This window comes from Pelobates fuscus, chromosome 1 (genome assembly GCF_036172605.1).
Source record: "Pelobates fuscus isolate aPelFus1 chromosome 1, aPelFus1.pri, whole genome shotgun sequence".
Lineage (NCBI taxonomy): Eukaryota > Metazoa > Chordata > Amphibia > Anura > Pelobatidae > Pelobates > Pelobates fuscus.
Genome location: NC_086317.1, coordinates 58,953,426 through 58,973,263, shown reverse-complemented (window position 1 = coordinate 58,973,263; position 19,838 = coordinate 58,953,426). Strand labels below are relative to the sequence as shown.

The window sequence follows — 19,838 nt, the reverse complement described above, 5'->3', positions numbered from 1 at the left end:
AACCAAGAAAATACTGACTACGACAGGAACGGGAAAAATTAGCCAGTATGCAGAGTTATATGCAGTGTTTCAGGCTTTGAAACAAGAGATGCCTGGAAGTTGTCATATATATACACAGATTTCTGGTCTGTTGCCAATGGACTGGCCACGTGGTTGCCTACATGGTAGTCACATCAGTTCATGATTTATACAAAGGAAGTCTGGGGAAAAGATTTGTGGGAGCAGATATGGGAGATGGTACATCAAAATGAGGTAACAGTCTTTCATGTTGATGCTCACTGCAATACTGACTCATTGGATCGTCTGTTTAACTCTTTTGCAGACGAGAAAGCCAAGATCTCAGAGGCGTCTGTTGAAAATTCTAACTCACTTTTGGGATTGGCTACTTGGGCCCATCAGAAATGTGGACACTTGGGAGGGAAAGCCACTCACAGGTGGGCACAACAGCGAGGCATTTTAGTGCCGCTTGATTTAATTAAAACAGTAATTTTGCAATGTACAGTGTGTCAGCATGAGCAGAATAGACATGTACCAGGGATGGTACGAGGTCAAATAAAAAGAGGTAAAGCACCAGGGCAAATATGGCAGGTGGATTACATAGGTCCGCTTCCTATGAGTAAAAATTGTCAATATGTATGCACGGCTGTGGATACATATTCAGGGTATTTATTGGTTCACCCTTGCAAGAGGGCTACCCAAATAAATACTATTAAAATGTTGGAAACCATGATACAGTACTATGGTCTTCCATTACAGATTCAGAGTGACAATGGAGGTCACTTTAAAGGAAAATTGGTACAAGATTTTTGTAATGAAAACAATGTTGAATGGATATTTCACATACCTTATTATCCTCAAGCAGCTGGTCTGATTGAAAGGATGAATGGGTTGTTGAAACAACAATTGAGAAAACTTGGCGAAGGGACAATGGTCAAATGGAGAGATAACTTGCCTACAGCTGTGAACATCTTAAACAATAGGCCACTCTCAGATCATGACACCCCCCTCACTAGAATGATCGCACCCAATATACAAGCTAAACCATATGTAGCAACTAACACCATCACATATTGGGAAACAGAGGAGGGAGCCTTGGCACCATACAGGGCTACCCCAAAGGCTGCAGGGATAGACTTGCGAGCCAGAAAGGAAGAAAGACTTAAAACAGGGCAAGTTCAGATGTTCCCCACAGGTATAGGAATACAGATACCCCCGGGACACTTTGGACTAATTGCACCTATGTCTAGCCTCGCCCTTAAAGGGATACTTGTAATGGGAGGGGTCATAGACGCTGATTACCAAGGAGAAATAAAGGTCCTCTTGTTAAACCAGGGACCACAAGACTTGCTAGTGCAAGAAGGGGACAGAATAGCCCAATTGGTTATCATCCCCATTTACCAGGGACAGGTACACAAAGGAACAGCCCCCACCTTACAAACAGTAAGAGGAGATAAGGGATTTAGCTCTACTAACCTAAATCCAGGGGCCAAAGTCTGGGTGAGGACAGAGAAAGGTCCCCCAGAACCAGCAGACATTATTGCAACAGGCAATGACAATACCGTGATACTTTCCAAGTCAGGTCATGATAAATGGGAATATGTGCCTTTGGGCAAATGTTATTTGAGAGAGTAAAATGAGTTGTATCTTTACAGGCGAAGCTCATTGGTCCGGCTGTTATTGTGATGACCGTGCTTACTCTACACCCTTTGGTCGTCTCAGATACCAACAATGAGATTGGAGGTTGGGACCAGAGTGATTCCGCAGAGATGAGATGGAGAGAGATCGAAATAAGAGTAACCTGCCTGACCATTAACTGTCCAAACATGAGAGCAAACCTCTATGGAGAAGGCTATTTTAGCCACAATGAAACTGAGTCAATGACCTATATTAAGTTACCAAATGAATCATTTGATTTGTTAACGTTAGAATCTACAACGCCCTTTGGCTGCCGCATACTGTATACAACTGTAAGCTCTAATATTTCTTTAGAAGAGCTTACCCAATATTGGGAAAGTTATGCAAATCAGCAGGGCACAAAGAGAACCTACACTATTATACACTGGTTAGCTAATGCTACAAAATACTCCTGGATAGGAGGGCTTGGGTTGAAAATAACAAAAGGTATTGCATGGTGTGTTTTTATTATACTTTTTATTTATCTGTGCTACAAAATTACAGTTTTCTGCATTCAAAGCTTTGCTAGCTTAAAAAATAAATCATAGTGTAGCGCTAGAAGAGTTTAATTAGGCTTGAATCGGTTCCAGGTGTGAGTGGAGCATAATGGGAATCAGTGGGTAAATGGGTTTTCCCCATGCTGATAACCTGAATGGTATGTGTAAATGTGTGAGGTTTTGCTCACTGAGTGATCAAGGGATGGAATGTGATAATAATATTTCATATTAATTAAGTATGATTGATCGATCACTATTGAGCAACTCAAACATTTATAGATAGTTAAGATGGCACCGGCAAGCATATAAGCACACATAGCACATATTACTAGATGCAGGCTTGAAGGCCACAATTACTAGATGCAGGCTTGAAGACCTTATGCCACAGCTATTAAGAGCTGACACAGCACTATAAGCTGAGACAGCATTTCAGCAGTTTGAGAAACTTATGTTGCCATCAAAAACCTATGTTGCCATCTCTAGAACAGTACAAAGAAAGCTTGTAGATAAGCGATAATTAACCGCACAAGACTTGACATAAGTTCTGGTGGTCCTGAACAGTCTGGCCAACTGCCAGGTCCATCCAGCTGCTTGTATCAAGGTCTTTTGCTGGGCTGCACTGATAAAGAACTACTGTCTGTCCTTGAAGACAGGTATATAAGACTAAGGGAATCTTGCGCTCACTTGGAGAACTACCCACCTGTAATGCGGACGCGTGTTACTGGTTTCTGCTGTTCCCAGAAGAGAGGGTCTCTCCGAGTGACTGCCTGAGTTCTCCCCAGTCATGTGTGGCAAGGAGACAACCAAGCTTCTCTAATGGTGATGTATACTTAAGCTGATATATCTAGATACTAAGCGGTTTGAAGTAAATGCATGCAACTACTTAAATGAGAGTACAACTTACTTTGCTTAGATCCCTTTGTGGATAATAAAGTGTAATGTGAATTCTTATATTCAACTTGGTCTTTGTGTGATTTCTCTTTCCTTTAACTCAATATACTCTATCCGAACTGGGTTGTGTGCCCGCCAATATCGCTATAAACCTTATTAGGTATTGATTATTACTTTTTGGATATTGGTGCTTCATGAATTTAATGATTAGGCACAACAAGACCTCAGTGCCCGTGCGAGAGTACAGCACTTATGCAGCTCCTAGCAACTGATGCACCAGGAACTAAAGTGGACCTGTAGGATGAGAACAGTGGCTGCTGTGAGAGAAAGCTTGAAGTGACCAAACCTTACCTTTCCCTGCATCCCCCAGCCACCTGACCCACACCAGATCTGTCCCTTTTGGAATGTTTGCATATTTCACAAAGAGACAACCCTGCTTTAACCCCTTAAGGACCAAACTTCTGAAATAAAAGGGAATCGTGACATGTCACACATGTCATGTGTCCTTAAGGGGTTAAGGGATTCCAATGTCCTATTCTCAATTAGGGCAATTACTTATAACATCAGTAAGCCAACTTCCCACCATTGAAATATGCCAATGGGAAATTTATGATTGCATATGGCTGTAAAAGTACTTGTATAGCATGTGTACACACAGGGGACACACAATACAAGTTCTCACCTACCCAGATCTCTCATAGCTTTCAAAAAGAAAACATCTGCAGTGCAACAATGACTAGCTCCATACATGACAAAACATGAATGGACAGAACGATTTTCACATAAACGAAACTACTACTCTCATCCAAAATTATTTGAAACATTCAAACCAAATCAATTATAATGATCATCAACCTTAATAACAGCAAACAGCAAGAACATTTATGCATGGATAATCCACCAATATTCCAAGCCCAAAACAAGCTTTTACAGCCCCCGAGTCTGTCCTGAATTTTTAGGATAGTATCGTAGTACCTCTCTTCTCGTATTCTTTTCACTCTCTCGGCTCGTTCACGCCTGTCTTGTTCCTCTTGGGCTTTCTGTTCTGCGGTTTCTTTCTGAATGCGTTCATGTAATGCTTCAAAATCTTTTGCGATTACACATAACAACCAGTTCAGACCATTTTTTATTGACTTGTCAATTTTCTTTCCTTGGCGAACAACTGCAGAACATGGCTCCTGAACAGAGGAATCAAAATAATTACTTAATAATGTAAATACAAAAGTGGAAGCAAAGTGATATTGACACAAAACACTTATGGCTCATGTCTGTGATCACACAACGTTTTGTAAAATACAACGGCAAACTATACTCAACATTTATTTGACGGGAATAATATTCAAACCATTTAGGACATGTTTAACAGAGTTATATCAAATGTAGAAAACAAATCTTCTAGAAACCACGTTCATTTTAGGTGGATATATACACAAAGATCATAAAATGACTTGAAAGTTTCAAGGGCAGATATAAATTTTAAGTTACAGATTAACACTAGTGTTGATCTGAATTTTACAGAATTTAAATATCATTGGCAAAAGTTAGGCTAAAATAGTTGATCTTGAAAAATCATGCAGCTCAGCTATGGAAGCAGCTTGACTATTTTAGCCTGAATTTGTGCCCTTCGGCTTTCAGTGTTACAATTCAGAGTTCAGTGTAAATAAACCTTTAGGAGATTGGTTTATAAGAGTCATGTCATCCTGTTAAAGGGACACTTTAGTCACCTGAACAACTTTAGCTTAATGAAGCAGTTTTGGTGTATAGAACATGCCCCTGCAGCCTCACTGCTCAATCCTCTGCCATTTAGGAGTTAAATCCCTTTGTTTATGAACCCTAGTCACACTGCATGTGACTTGCACAGCCTTCCATAAACACTTCCTGTAAAGAGAGCCCTATTTAGGCTTTCTTTATTGCAAGTTCTGTTTAATTAAGATTTTCTTATCCCCTGCTATGTTAATAGCTTGCAAGACCCTACAAGAGCCTCCTGTATGTGATTAAAGTTCAATTTAGAGATTGAGATACAATTATTTAAGGTAAATTACATCTGTTTGAAAGTGAAACCAGTTTTTTGTTTCATGCAGGCTCTGTCAATCATAGCCAGGGGAGGTGTGGCTAGGGCTGCATAAACAGAAACAAAGTGATTTAACTCCTAAATGACAGTGAATTGAGCAGTGAAATTGCAGGGGAATGATCTATACACTAAAACTGCTTTATTTAGCTAAAGTAATTTACCGGTAGGTGACTATAGTGTTCCTTTAAGATTACACAGCTAAGCAGGCATGAAGAGTTACTGCAACAAAGTAATCAACTGTGTATAGCCAACATGGTTTGATTGGATGCCCCTGTTACAGACACAGGACTCATTTCAGAATACTTTAGTGCACTATTGGAAAACACATACATTTTTTAACATTATCACATTTCCAACAGTCAGAGGAAACCTGATACTTACAATCTGACATAAACATTTATATTCATTAACAAGTTTTTCAAGTGAGAGAAACTCTATGATGTCAGCTTCAGACAGTGCCCCTTCCCTGTCCTGTTTGTTGGCCAGGCTGTAATACACAAAGTAAAAAAAAAAAAAAAAAAAAAGATTAGTTTAGCTGCAAATTACATAAAAACATGCATGTATTTCCTGATGGGATCAGAGAAAAGCTACTCTATTAAAGGACCACTCTAGTGCCAGGAAAACATACTCGTTTTCCTGGCACTAGAGTGCCCTGAGGGTGCCCCCACCTTCAGGGACCCCCTCCCGCCCGGCTCTGGAAAGGGGAAAAGGGTAAAAACTTACCTTTTTCCAGCGGTGGGCGGAGAGCTCTCCTCCTCTGATCCTCCTCTTCTCCTCCCCGTCGGCTGAATGCGCACGTGCGGCAAGAGCTGTGCGCGCATTCAGCCGGTCACATAGGAAAGCATTCATAATGCTTTCCTATGGACGCTTGCGTGCTCTCACTGTGATTTTCACAGTGAGAATCACGCAAGCGCCTCTAGCGGCTGTCAATGAGACAGCCACTAGAGGAAATAGGGGAAGGCTTAACCCATTCACAAACATAGCAGTTTCTCTGAAACTGCTATGTTTCTGAAAAAATGGGTTAACCCTAGAAGGACCTGGCACCCAGACCACTTCATTAAGCTGAAGTGGTCTGGGTGCCTAGAGTGGTCCTTTAAGTCAATATGAATAAAGTGTAGTTTTATACAAAGGTCTACACAAGATGCAAGAGCTTACAATTTAACGTTACAGCGGAGCTGACATTTGGCAATATCATCAATACATCATAAAATATAGTTTATGTAAAGAGAAAATGACGAAAATGCATTAAATATTGTTTAATGGCTTGCGGGGGGGGGGGGGGGGAGAGGGGGGATTTGGAATAGTCTATTATAGTCAGTGAGAGCTCTTCTTTAATGCTTGTGAAAAAGACACTCCAAGCACCATAACTACTACATCAGGCGTCACTCCCCTCCTCCACCACTGAACAGTGAGCACTGGAAACTCTTCACTGAGCTAAGCCTGCCAGTGAAAAGCTTAGCTTATTGAGCGATCAATTGATGCTTTCAGCCAATGAGCTAGCCTTGCATTAGCTGAGGAGAGCTAATGGAAATTCCTGTTTAGGAGCTTCTGTCTCCCCATGTGAAGTTGTAGAGGTGGCGATTGGTTCACGGTGGGCTCCAGATAAGATAAACCATTCTAAAAAGCATTATGTAGTGGTTATGGTGCTTGGGTTGTTTCTTTAAAGGACCACTATAGGCACCCAGACCACTACCGCTCAATGAAGTGGTCTGGGTGCCAGGTCCCCTAGTTTTAACCCTGCAGCTGAAAACATAGCAGTTTCAGAGACACTGCTATGTTTACACTGCAGGGTTAATCCAGCCTGCAGGGAGACAGCCACTAGAGGCGCTTCCGCGATTTACACTGAGTAAATTGCACTTATTTGACACTGGACGTCTTTACGGACTTCCAGCGTCAAAAAAGATCATCATAGGAAAACATTGAGTAATGCTTCCATAGGGACGGGTTTGAATGTGCGCGTGCGCCTCTGGCCAAGCATGCGCATACGGCTCGATTTGGGAGCTGACATCGATGGAGGAGGAGGAGGAGGTCACCAGCGCCGAGGGAGCCCGGCGCTGGATTAAGGTAAGCAAATAAATGTTTAATTAACCATTTATTCCTGTGGAACGCTTAGGTGACTAGGGCTCTATAGCATTAGGAATACATGTTTGTATTCCTAACGCTATAGTGTTCCTTTAAGGGACAATTGAGTCCCTTATGAGAGTATGTGTGTGTGTCTATTTCTCAAACATATCATACATAGTGTTTTTGTTTTTATTAATTCTGTTACTATATATTTTCTTTGTGTATATTTTTAGTTAATTTTATTTTCCATTCCTTTGCTCTTCACTATTGTTTTGTGTTTACTGTGAATAATATCTTTTAGTTCATCAGCAATACAAAAATACTTATTATGCTGTGAGAAGTCATGGAGATCCCCTCCAATGTTCACTTCTAAATTAAGACACATTTGAAAAATGAACAAAATGAGCAGCCAAACAGGAAACAACGTGCATGGTGGGAATTATACTCCAAGTACAATCAATAGGAAATGCAAGTGTAAATATTCTATTACAAGAACTGAAATACTGCTTTAACAGTATAAACATAGCACAATTATCTTTTGTGTGTTGCTTTTCTCCCTCCACGTGACAGAATCATTTTGTATATGTACAGAATCTAGAAATGGCCGCAAAACTTTATTCCACAAGCAGGTTAATGGTAAGGGGTCATTTTTTTTTAATTGTTATTTAAAATAAAATATTACATATTGTAAAGCCTCTGTGTGTGAACACCTCTTTTCAGTACACCTTCTGGTTTACTTGTGCTGTAAAGAGGTAGCCAACTTTAAGTCCTCTTTGGTCAGAGGCACTGCTCATCCAACCAAGCATTGTGCAGATAGTTAAGAGATAGTTAGCATTAAGTTACACAAGAATGTCAAGAAATGTACTATGGGATGGTTTCAGACCTTCAGATAATGCACAATAACATATAAAATGAGCCTGGAAGTGTAAGAGTAAACTGACGCTTTCAGCCTAACAGCGGCTCCTTCGTGGGAAGTAGACTGGGAGAGTGCATGAGTAACGCCTTCTCTTAAGAGTTTGCGGTTAAACCGTTCGTTAACACTTTAGCCCTTCAGTTGTTATGGTTATAGGATTAATGCACCACAAGGCTAAATTACATGGAACGTGTGTTTTTTTCTGTAAAAATGAAAAATGATTACGGTTTAATTTCAGAAGGGCACTTGCATAAAACAGCCATCCTTTACATTGCATAATAAAATTCCATACTTCTCAAAATGAAATATTAGCAGGACCGGAACCCAGTCTAGCAAGTGAATACAAATGGATTCACTGTTTAACAGCCAGCTAAGCTTTATACTTGAAACATAAACACTGTCAATATTGCAAAAGCCAACCAAACCGGTCTGATGCCCTCTCCGCATTGAAGATAAAACTCTCTATTAACAGTTTACTTGCCAGGACAATATCCCAATTTATAACGATTTCACATCTGTTTAAAACATACATATAAAATGATTTCCTTTAAAAATCACACGTTACATGTAAAGTAAAACATCCATGTGGTTTTGAAAAAGAACACACTTGTAAAACTGTATACACACACACACAATAGCTTAGTTCTCTTATTCTATTGGTCAGTTAGTGAAGGACCCGCCTCCAAGCTAAGTGTATCATTTGAACAGGCGACATAAGATTCCTTTCAGTTACCAAGAATGCCTTATATTAGGTCATATCTCCTTGGCCAGACAGTCTTGCATTGTGATGAGCTCCCATGCTAAAAAGGATTACTAAACCAGCAATCACAGAATGCTAGCTTTTAACATTGGATATATTGCCTGAGAGCACACGGAAAATATACACAAAGGGCAATAAAAAGAAAAGGTGAAAAGGGTAAGTTAACTGCTCCCTTATATATGACATCATTCATACTATGCACTTATCGTAAATAATGCAATACAACAAAAGGTTCATATTAGAATCAGTGGTAGTTTATTTCACGTTGTGAAAACTAATTTACGAAGTGTCAGACTGGGGCGAAGCATGTTAGTCACTGAGTACCCTTGGGATTTCATGGGTTAAAAGCACTGAAAATATATTTATTTTTCATATTTCAATCTGGGGTAGTTACCTACTTTTTATCTGTAACAATAGGAAGCGGTTATTACATAGGTTAAAAAAATGAAAACAATGAATCATACTCTGATTTATTAAGTATGTTTGATAAAAACATGTATAACACAAGCAGGAACAAAACATTTGAAATCTCTTGCAAGTCTCATACGCTGCTTGTGCAGAAGTCGTAGTCATTAAAATTATTTGTATTCAGTAATAAAATGCTTGTACCAAGGGCAAGTAAAAAGCTAGCACATGTCGAATAGAGCAACCGTTATACTTTTTGTTTTTATAGTTATTATAATTTTAACCAATATTAAACTACATGGTTATCAAAGTTTGAAAAGTACTCTCTCTATAGAAAAAAAAAAAATTAACCTCTTAAATAAAGAGTAAACATAATGAAGCATAAACATTTTAAATTTGTTTTTCCATTTTGTAAAAACAGTGCATGTGTACTACAAACAGGGCTAAATTGGGAGTTTTTTTAAATTTATTTTAAGTGTCTAAAATGTCCTGTTTGTTTTAAACCAGGATTGACCAAAGGTTAGTCAAACCCCTTTACGTAATGTGTGTCTTGGCAAGCCACCCATGATGAATGGGTTAACAGTGAGCACACAACTTATCAGTTGCAGGAGGGAACAAGGAGTTGGCCAGTAATGCAGAGTGCTAAAAGATACCTAGTCTCTTGTGATGCATGTAATGAATTTGACTAATGCTTTGTGTGCATGTTGTATGGATACAGTTTGTATAGTGCTCCTGGGTTTCATTAACACCTTGAAGATTACATTGAAATAAAGGGGAGGTGTACTATGTGCAATATTTGGAGGCAAAACAGTATTTATAGCAGCATTAGCAAAAGAGATTTCCATAAGGTAGAAGTTACAAAATAAATGGGATCGGATTATATTTGGGGGACTGAAGTACAAAGTTAAAATGATTATCAACTACAGTGGAAATAATAAGAGTTCCAGGCTTTCAATGCATTCATTTTTCATTTAACAATTCACATTTTAGGATGTTTAAAAAAATAAATAAATAAACATGATTGGATGTTAAGATGATAGAATTCCAAGAGAATCTGAGCCAGAACCTTTGACACTATTTGACTATGAGCTTTCACTTGTAGATTAGTGCACACTATGCCCCATATCCACCACTACTTTGCTTACTGATTATGGTGGATTTTTTATTAGCGAGTCAATTTTCAGGGCGCAGTTTGAGAATAAAATTAAAGTCTTCCCAGCGCCCAGAGACCACCACTCTTTAGCTGCATTGACAATATTACACATCCATGTAACCAGCAGTATCAGTACCATCAAACTAAATAAACAACGTGAATGGAACAGGTATGGGGGGGACTTTATAAGGTTTTCTCCTTGGCTGTTTCTCCTTATATGATAGAGTGGGATTTCCTGCTTCCCTGATAGCAGGAAGATAAGCTCCTGTGAGGTTTTGACAGTCAGCAGCCCTAAACTCTATTTTGTATTGAAAATGTCCTGGAGGGGGGCGGAGCCTGACTGGCGAGCTGAATGGCAGCATACCTCAAGAGCTCCTGAGCTCCACGCGATAAAACTCGCCTTAAATCACGCCAGTCAGCAGTTCACACCGCTGGATACTACACACTGCATAGCGGAGACCAAAACGAATAGACCGATACCGAATAATCGATGATCAGACCGGTGCAACCACACTGACACCCGATGCGGCCTACAAGCACAATTGGCGCCAGAGGGACGGCCGCTCTCTGGACGCTAACATACAGGTACTCGAGCGGATTTCTGCACCTCCCCCCCCAGGTCCCAGAAGGGCACCCATTATTACCTCTTTATACTCAGCTTCGACGAATACCACGCGTCAAAATGGCGACGGCTGTCGCTGCTACCTCTGCCGAGGCTTCCATAGACAACATCCTAGCCCGACTGGACTCTCACTTTGCCAACTTCTGGTCAAATCTGGAAGCAAAACTACAGCCAAGCCTAGAACCCAGCAGACCGGCACGTACCGGGCAGGCTCCCTGGCTAAGCTCGTGCCCATCCCGCTTAAACTACAACATACTCGCTCACAACGGCGGACGGGGGCACAGGAACGACACGGCAACCATACATCTGTTCGGCCCTGCCTAGAGGATCAAAGGCTATATATTGGCCCACAAAGTGCCGACGCCACTCCAAGGCCCCCGAGGGGCAGGCCTGTCCCACGAGACCCCACACACATAAGGCGGAAACCAAGAAAGCACCAAGAAGCTGGTCATCTGCGGTGCTGGGGGAAGACTGCAGCGGAACCCCGGAACAAGGTCCAAGTTACAGGGGCAGCGACCCCCAAAGTGCTCAGAGACGGCAACTCCCAACAACGACAGTACAGGTTACAATATGGTGCATACATCCAAGTAGCACTCGGAAAGGGCGACGCACCACCTGCGGGGACACAACTATGGAGAGCCCTGAAATCCCCTCTCAAGCTGGGAATCGGCTGAGAAAGCACTAAGATCCCAGATACTGCGGGGCAAAATGAACTCTCTGACTCACCCGCACCCGCATTGCTGGACTCATGTAACTAACCATTTATATGTGAACTAGCAGGCTGATTCTGTTCATTACGTTATAACTCTCTTGATAATCTTAACATATGGTCTAACTCATAATCAACTAAATATTAGCTTAATAACATTAATTGTACTGTACTTAGCATGTAACCGAACGGGAACTACATAAGTAACTACAGCCATGTATTGCCTAGCATAGTACTCGTCACTTACTTATTACTTAAGTCAGCTTATTAATGTTTTGCTTATTTTCCCTGACCCACCCGAGTAATATCTCTACTACTAATGTTCCCTCCTAATTGTCTTACATGTAGATCAGCCTGTTACTACATAACCAGCTCTATTCTCAAGCATGGTAGAACAGTCGATTGATATAACGGGTTCCCCAATGCTCACTAACCGCACATACCAGGCTAAGCAAAAACTAAGCATGTTTAACAACTTTCTTACTAACCTGTCCACTATGTACTAACACTAAAACTGTACTACCTCCCACAGGGCCATTATACGGTTTGCGAACAATTTATTATTACCACTATCGACATACAGCTCTGCTAGCATAATGTCTTGTTCACTTGTTTATCCTCACGATATGATAACCATACTACTGTTATTATTACTACTATATGATCGTAATATGTAGCAACGTAACACCCCACTAGTTTTGTTTAAAGCGAAAAGGTCTAACCAGTTATGTTTTAAACTGTACATACACTCACGCCATTTCTAAGCATGTATAAGCATCTAGGAACGCATCTATGGCGTATAGATAAGCCTGTACCTAAATATCAAAAAATGCGCATGTAGCGCTGCCACTGTTTTAACTCGTTGATTTGCACATATACGCTGTTGTGGCGTTCTTCAATATTTCTGTAACCACCTGCGCAACAAAAATAAAGAATTAAAAAAAAAAAAAAAATGTCCTGGAGCAATAATACTCCAGAGCATTATTCATTGCATCTATTAGCTAGGGACAGAGCCTCGCTCTTGTTTCTTAGAGTCTTGCCATCCAGGAAAGATTTTTGACAGCAACATGGTTTCATTGGCTCTATTCCTTCCTCATGAGGGTTAAAGGACCACTAAAGGCACTTGGACCACTTCATATCAATGAAGTGGTCCTTTAGTTTTAACCCTGTATCCTAAAACACTGCCATTTGGTAGATATTTTAATACCAAGATAGGAGAGACTCCAATGTGATTATATAGCAATAAAAAAAAAAAAATATATAGAATTTCCCTCTTTCTGTGATGTGTAGTGATGATTACCAGGAGGCTATTTTAGATCCAGCGCTACGGAATCTGATGGCGTTATATAAATAATAAAATAATAATTCCACAGTTAAACAACAAAGGTTAAAGGGACACTATAGTCACCAGAACAACTACAGAACAACTACAGCTTAATGTATTTGTTTTGGTGTGTATAATCATTCAGTGCAGGCATTTTCATTTAAACACTGCCTCAGATGGCCACTGGAGGTGCTTTCTGGGGCGGTGCACTGCCGTTCAGTGTCTCCACGCTCTACATGGAGATGCTGAACTTTCCTCATAGAGATGTATTAATTCAATGCATTTCTATGAGGAGGTGCTGACTGGCCAAGCCAGTGTTTTGCCCTACCGCCTCCTTGCCGATTTCAGCCAATGAGAAAGCTTTGGATTGACTGAAATCATAAATTCTGATGATGTCAGCAAGGAGGAAGATCAGAGGCAGGGCCACCCGCGCGGCGTTGTAGATAATATAAATTTTATAACCTTTTAAGGGAGTTAAGGGTTGGGGGGTAACGTTGGCGTCTTAGAGGCTGGATGGGAATCATGGGAAATGTAGTTCAGAATACCTCTCTATAATTGGGTAGGACACCAGTTTTGTGCCACTTACATCTTTGCTCTCATATTTACAAACTGCAACTGTTATGATCTCATTCTCAGCAGTCAGGTTGAACTGTGAAGGACTTCCTTATCAGTCATGTAAAACAAATTTAATGTACTTGCTGAACTGGAATACATGTGTAAAGTTAAACAAGCCGACATGCCGTTGGAACAAAATCAATCTGATATGTCTTCAAAGCTCATTGAAATATGTGCAAACTGCAGGTTTGCTTAAAGGGAATGCTTGTGTTTCATAGGTTATCAATTAAGGGTTACTACAAGCATCATGTCCACTTTAACAATTTAAAGTGGTCATGGTGCCTGTAGTCTGTACGTGCAACGTTTTGCCCTTTTGCTTTGCTTAGTACAAGCTCTGGCAGCGTCATTAGCCAACTCGGAGCCAAAACGCTATGCTGCACCAATTAGCATCTCTGTGAATCAATGCATTACTATGAGGAACGTTCAGCATCTCCATGCAGAGAGTGGAGGTGCTGAACGTCAGTGCTGCACATTGACCCAGGAAGCACCTCTATTGGCCATCCGAGTGATTGTTACTAGAGGTGTTCCTTGGCAGTAATGTAACCCCTCCCTTTTCTATGAAAAAGCTGTGTTTACATTATAAAGCCGGCAGTGACAGACAGACACCATAACAGCTACACTAAGCTGTAGTTCAGGGCTTGACAAGTCCTTAACTACAGCTTAATGTAGCTATTCTGGTGTGTACTGCCTGTCCCTGCAGGCTTTTTAATGTAAACACAGCCTTTTCACATTACCGCCAAGGAACAACTCTTGTGGGATTGATCAGCCCGTTCCCTCCTATCTCAATCCCCGTGCAGGCGTCTGTCCGTCGGTGTCTCGGGAGGAAGTGAAGGGAACTGTAATTATTTTATCCCGGAGCTGAGGTTGCGCAGCTGACTGGATGCAGACAGGGAACCAGGTAGCGACTGCTCTGCTCGCCGCCCACTCATATTTCGCAGAGCTGCCCGCCTGCCCATTCCCCTGCACAGCCTCAGCTCCAGGAGGAAGTAATTACAGTTCCCTTCACTTCCTTCTGGTGCACAGAGATCTGCATGGGGATACAGGGGGAGGGGGAGTCTGCACAGAGAGCTTCACGGTTATATAGGAGGAGGAGTCTGAACAGAGCGACAGCCCACTCCCATCAGCTGCAGCCAGGCCTACTGTCACCAGATGCTGCCCAGTCCCACTGGAACAGACTTCTGTGCGTGTGCGTATGTTTATCTGTGAGAGTGTGTTTATCCATCATGTGTGTATATGTGTTTGACTGTGTGTATCTAGGAATCTGTGTGTGTGTGTGTGTGTGTCTATTTGAGTGTATCAAATAATTTTAAAAAATCTAGATCTAGGCCAATTCAATGCTTTCCTATTGAAAAGAATTCGGAGCTATTGAGCATGCGCAGCAAAATGCTGCACCAATCAGCATGTCCTCATAGAGATGCATTAGATCAATGTAGCACCTCCATGCAGAGCGTGGAGATGCTGAATGCACCGAGGTAGGAGACCCTTTAGTTTAAGTGACTGCCACAAGAGTGGTTCTTGGCAGCAATGTAAACACACTGCCTTTTTACATTGAAAAGCCTGCAGGGATAGGCTATAGACACCAGAGCCACTACATTAACCTGTAGTGGTTCCGTGGACAATAGTGTTCATTAAAGAATTGTATTTTTGTCATTGAAAAAAACTGGCTCCTAACTTTTTTAGCTTTCTCCTAGATTCAAAGCAAATTTGTCAAGCCCTGCTGTAGTTGTTCTGATGACTAAATAGTGTTCCTTTAAGAGTTGCATATCAGCTTAGCCTGAGACAGCATGCATATTGAAAAGAATGCATCAGATACTTTTAATAGTAACTAAAGTTTACTTTCACATGCCCTTGAAGGAGGTCTTGAAAGCAATTGAAATCCTGCCAGCAAACTACAATTTAAAAAGAAACACACACACACAGAGACACAATCAAATGTAAAACTGATTAAAACAAAACAAAAAAAGAATTCTAACGTTTAATTTATTGAGTAATTTTTATTTCATTATTTCACTTCATTTTAATTATTAACTTGCAACTTGGGACTCTCTAAGGCTTTTTGTGCCATTAGAGAAGGAATTAGGTTTTTGTTAGTTTTTTTTTTTTTTTTTTTTTAATATGTATACATGTGTGTCTATTGCCAACTGTACTTTGATAGTTAGCAGCAATACCTTACTGACCAGATACATAACATGCCAAAAGTATTGCCTGACTGCAGAGCAGATTTTCTATCTAGTTTTTGGACTTCCCTGTTGATTTGCCAGTAGAACAAGTGAGCTTACTTATTGTAAACCTCCTATCTATTCATACTGGAAGGTTACACTTTGAGCCAATAACAACATAATATACACTACAACAAAGTAGCATTCTCAAAACTGCTCAGAATTGGATTGTAAGGACAAAAGCGCATAATTGTGTGCACAAAAATAATACCGTACATTTATTTATTCTTTCTGCCTTACTAGGGCATACGTGAACATGAGAAGAAAAAAAAAAAAAAAAAAAAAAAATCGCAATGTACCCTTCCTGGGAAAATATTTTATAAGTAAATAAAAAAAATACATGCATATATGGATAAAAGTTATTTGAAGGAGATAAATTATTTAAAAAGATTTATTACATTTCCGCACTTACTTATGCTAGAAAATGCTATTCAAGTGTTTACTGGGATGATGCCCAAAGAGAAAGAAGATAAGTTTAAATTCCACTTATTTCCTAAGGTACAGCTGGATAGGTTCGACTTGATCCAAAACAGATCTGCGTTCTCATGCACAGCAACATCTTGGCATGATCCCCTGTGCATGCACGCGTGCCAAGGCTACTTGCTAACAATTATGGAACATTATGAATATTTAATGTATGCCAACAATGTTTATTGTTGCAGCATGGTGTTATGCCGCACATGCACAATAATCTACCAGTGCTCTGGATTGACAGAGATCATCAAAATTGCTGAACTCCCCATGGAGGTGGCGCGACGAGCATGGCGTGGGTAAAGAGGTGAGTGAAAACACCTTTCCCATGTGATTGGAGGGGGGCAGGTCACCTAAACAGAAACACTCACTGACAGTGGTGCTGCACCGATCATCTTCCTACTCAGCCCCCGCGCACTGTTTAGTATGCCAGACCGGAGTGACTTCATATTCGGCTCCCAGCATCACTGCGAGGGGTGCGAGGGAGCAGAGCAGAGAGATTATAGCTCCATTGCCGCCTCCACACTTAGTGACCCCCCAACTCCGCGAGGGGATTTTGATAGCATACCCTGCTACCTGCCTCTCTCCACTCTCCATGAGGAGCCTGCAAGCCCGCCTGCGATCTCAGGTGATTTGTCAGCACTTTTTCACTTCGGGGGCTGAAAGGGCAAACAAATCCCAAAAATCACAAATTTCCTAGTCGCCATGGCGACCTGGCTCCTGGGATTAATCGAGCCCCGCCTTTAACCATTAAAACATGTGTCTGCAGTATTAGTAGTTTGCAAATATCTGCTGAGCTAATGCAATCACTGAGCATCATGAGATGCATTGTACACAAATCCTTGAGACAATCATGTCTGGGTGTTAACATTCCAGATGTTTTCCGCATCATCAACATCTTCCCAGGTGTTTGCCATGTTCTTGCATTGTACTTTTATTTATTTATTTTTAAATCTTACTTCTGAAATACTAACAATGAACCCTTGTTTTTTTTACATTTCTTAGAATATTGGCGTTTACACATTATCTGGTACATAAACTGCAAAAATGAGAGATCGACTTCAAGAATTTATTAAGAAAGCAAAAGATTTAGAATCAGAGTCATCGAAAACACCTGAATGCACTTTGACAGACAACAGTGAACCACTTGAGATAAGGCAGCAGGCGGTTATATTTGAAAAAGAGCCCATCCTACAAAGCTACTTGGATGAAATCCACAAAATTCAAAAGGATATCAACCAGCTTTCTGAAAATGTAAAAAAATTTGGGGAGCAGCAAAAAATACTTGTATCGTCAATGAGACGATTCAGCGTTCTAAAAAAGGACAGCAGTATTACAAAGGACATCAAACTCCAGACTGAGAACATTAAAAAGAGACTGGATCTGTTCGCTCAGCACGCTAGAAAGGCAGAAGCAGACTGTGGTGCATCATCGGGCCTCTCCAGGATTCTAAAGACCCAGCATACTGCCCTCTTTAAAAAATTTCAAAATGTCATGCTCCAATACAACCAAACAATTACAGGAAAGCAAGACAAATGTAAAACGTTTATTAGAAGGCAGCTGGAAGTAGCTGGAAAAGATATATCTGAAGAGGAGATCAACACGATGGTGGAACAAGGCAAGTGGGATGTCTTCAATGAGAATCTGCTCACAGATGTAAAGATCACTAAGGCACAGTTATCGGAGATTGAGCAGAGACACAGAGAGTTGCGGAGTTTAGAAAATCAGATGAAGGAACTGAAAGACATCTTTTTCCAGATTTCCCAGTTAGTAGAAGAACAAGGTGACATGATTGAGAATATTGAAATGGTTACCAAAAAGACAGAAGATCACGTCCAGAGATCAAATGAAACATTTAAACAGGCAGTTAAATGGAAAAAGAAAAACCCATGCAAAACACTCTTTTGCTGTTGTTTCCCTTGTTGCTAACGAGGAACAGAACAAGATTTTGACGTTTACGTAATTGAACTCTGCAGTAAAACATACAATGACCATGTTTTACAAGCTTAAAGAATCACTCCATGCTCAACAAACCGCTCTGGTACTAGAATGTTTTCTTAATCAGGGCACAGAGAGGTTTCTGGACGATCCGTATTAAAACCAACAATAAACAGTAACAATAATCCAATAAGGTCAGATTCTGCTTTATTAGCCTTTCTAAAAAAGAAAACATGTATTTGGTTGTAATGCCTTGTCTTATGTTCTTTAAGAGAAATTACATTTTTCTTGGTCCCAATATTGATTACACACACATCTCATCTGGGGGGGGGGGGGGGGGGGGGGTTAAGTGTCCATTATGTTTAAGTGGCACAGAGGACAATAATTCAAGGCAAATAATGCAAAGATATTATTTAGCCATATTTAAATTCTCTAATTTTGCCTTAAAAGGTTACAGACTATTATTACGCACCAAAGTGAGTATTATTGTTAATAAATGTATTTAAAAACCAACAATTGACTTGACAACAAATATATTTTCCATTTGATCATTGCGGGAAAGTTATTCAGATCTCTACTTAAAGGGAAACTTGATTCTACAAAAAGAATAAATAAAAACAAACCCACACTAACATAGGGTATATATCAGGAAGCAATGATTAACTTCCCAGGGCCATAAGAAACTAATCAGTGTCAATTGGCCTATGACGGTGTAAGTCCTGCCAAATCACTCTAAAATTTGACACTAAACAAAGACAAATTGTAATGGCATTTGGCCATGAATTTTATGTCTTCAGTTTAAATTCAAAGAGGTTATTATTCATATTCCAGCATTAACAAAATGGAACTTTTAGCCACCGAAGAAGTGAAGTTGCACATTTCTACTATATGATTTACTATTGGGAGATTTAGGGGGAAAAAATTCTCCTTTCGTGCCAGTACATGTTCCTGTGTTTAACATTTCACACATTTTCCTTTAATCTAAGTTATACGGTCAAAAGATCACGGTCAAAAGATCTTCCTTGAGTGCCGGCACATGTTCCTGTGTAGAGATAGGAAAATCTAGAAAATCACCGTAAAAATGAGGAGAGGAGGGTAGTTTTTCTTTGCCATAAAAATTAAAAATATAAAAAAATAAAAATGGAGTATGGAATATGTTTTTTTTACAATGATAAATAATGTGTGCATGACATGGTGTTTATATATTTAAATTGTCAATATTATTTCTAAAAACTAAATAGGTCATTATGTCGTTATGAAAGACTTATGAGACGTTATCTAAAGTCTCCAATCATTGCAATTCCTTAACCCTGAAGACAAGCAAATCCTGGAATACAATTCAAATGCTAAAAGGGTTAATTAAGTGAGAATTCACAGTGAATCTCAAATGCAAGGTGAAAAATGCTAAATTGGAAACATTCTCAAAATCGGTTATCCTTCCAATTGGGCTACTTTGGCTTTTGGGCCTACTACTTCGAATTCTAACTTTACTGAATAACTCTGGGAGAAAAT

The 19,838-nt window shown here is 40.2% G+C and overlaps 2 protein-coding genes across 2 annotated transcripts in view; one reads left to right on the top strand and one right to left on the bottom strand.

Moving 5' to 3' along the window:
• ARL13B (ADP ribosylation factor like GTPase 13B) overlaps positions 1-19,838 on the bottom strand; it is a 53,628-nt gene that overhangs the window by 16,071 nt on the left and 17,719 nt on the right. Inside the window, exons 5-6 of the mRNA XM_063448736.1 lie at positions 5,515-5,620; positions 4,038-4,240 (exon numbers count right to left, since the gene is read on the bottom strand). Coding sequence (XP_063304806.1) covers positions 4,038-4,240; positions 5,515-5,620 — 309 coding nt within the window. The remainder of the gene's footprint in view (positions 1-4,037; positions 4,241-5,514; positions 5,621-19,838) is intronic.
• Positions 8,850-18,591, top strand: STX19 (syntaxin 19). Its single transcript, XM_063443274.1, has 2 exons — positions 8,850-9,026; positions 17,394-18,591. Exon 2 carries the CDS (start codon positions 17,436-17,438, stop codon positions 18,315-18,317), a length of 882 nt encoding a protein of 293 aa, XP_063299344.1. The 5' UTR covers positions 8,850-9,026; positions 17,394-17,435; the 3' UTR covers positions 18,318-18,591.

Bases quoted from the DNA above. Each gene is read 5' to 3' on its own strand.
- STX19 (XM_063443274.1), top strand. From the start codon at position 17,436: ATGAGAGATCGACTTCAAGAATTTATTAAGAAAGCAAAAGATTTAGAA.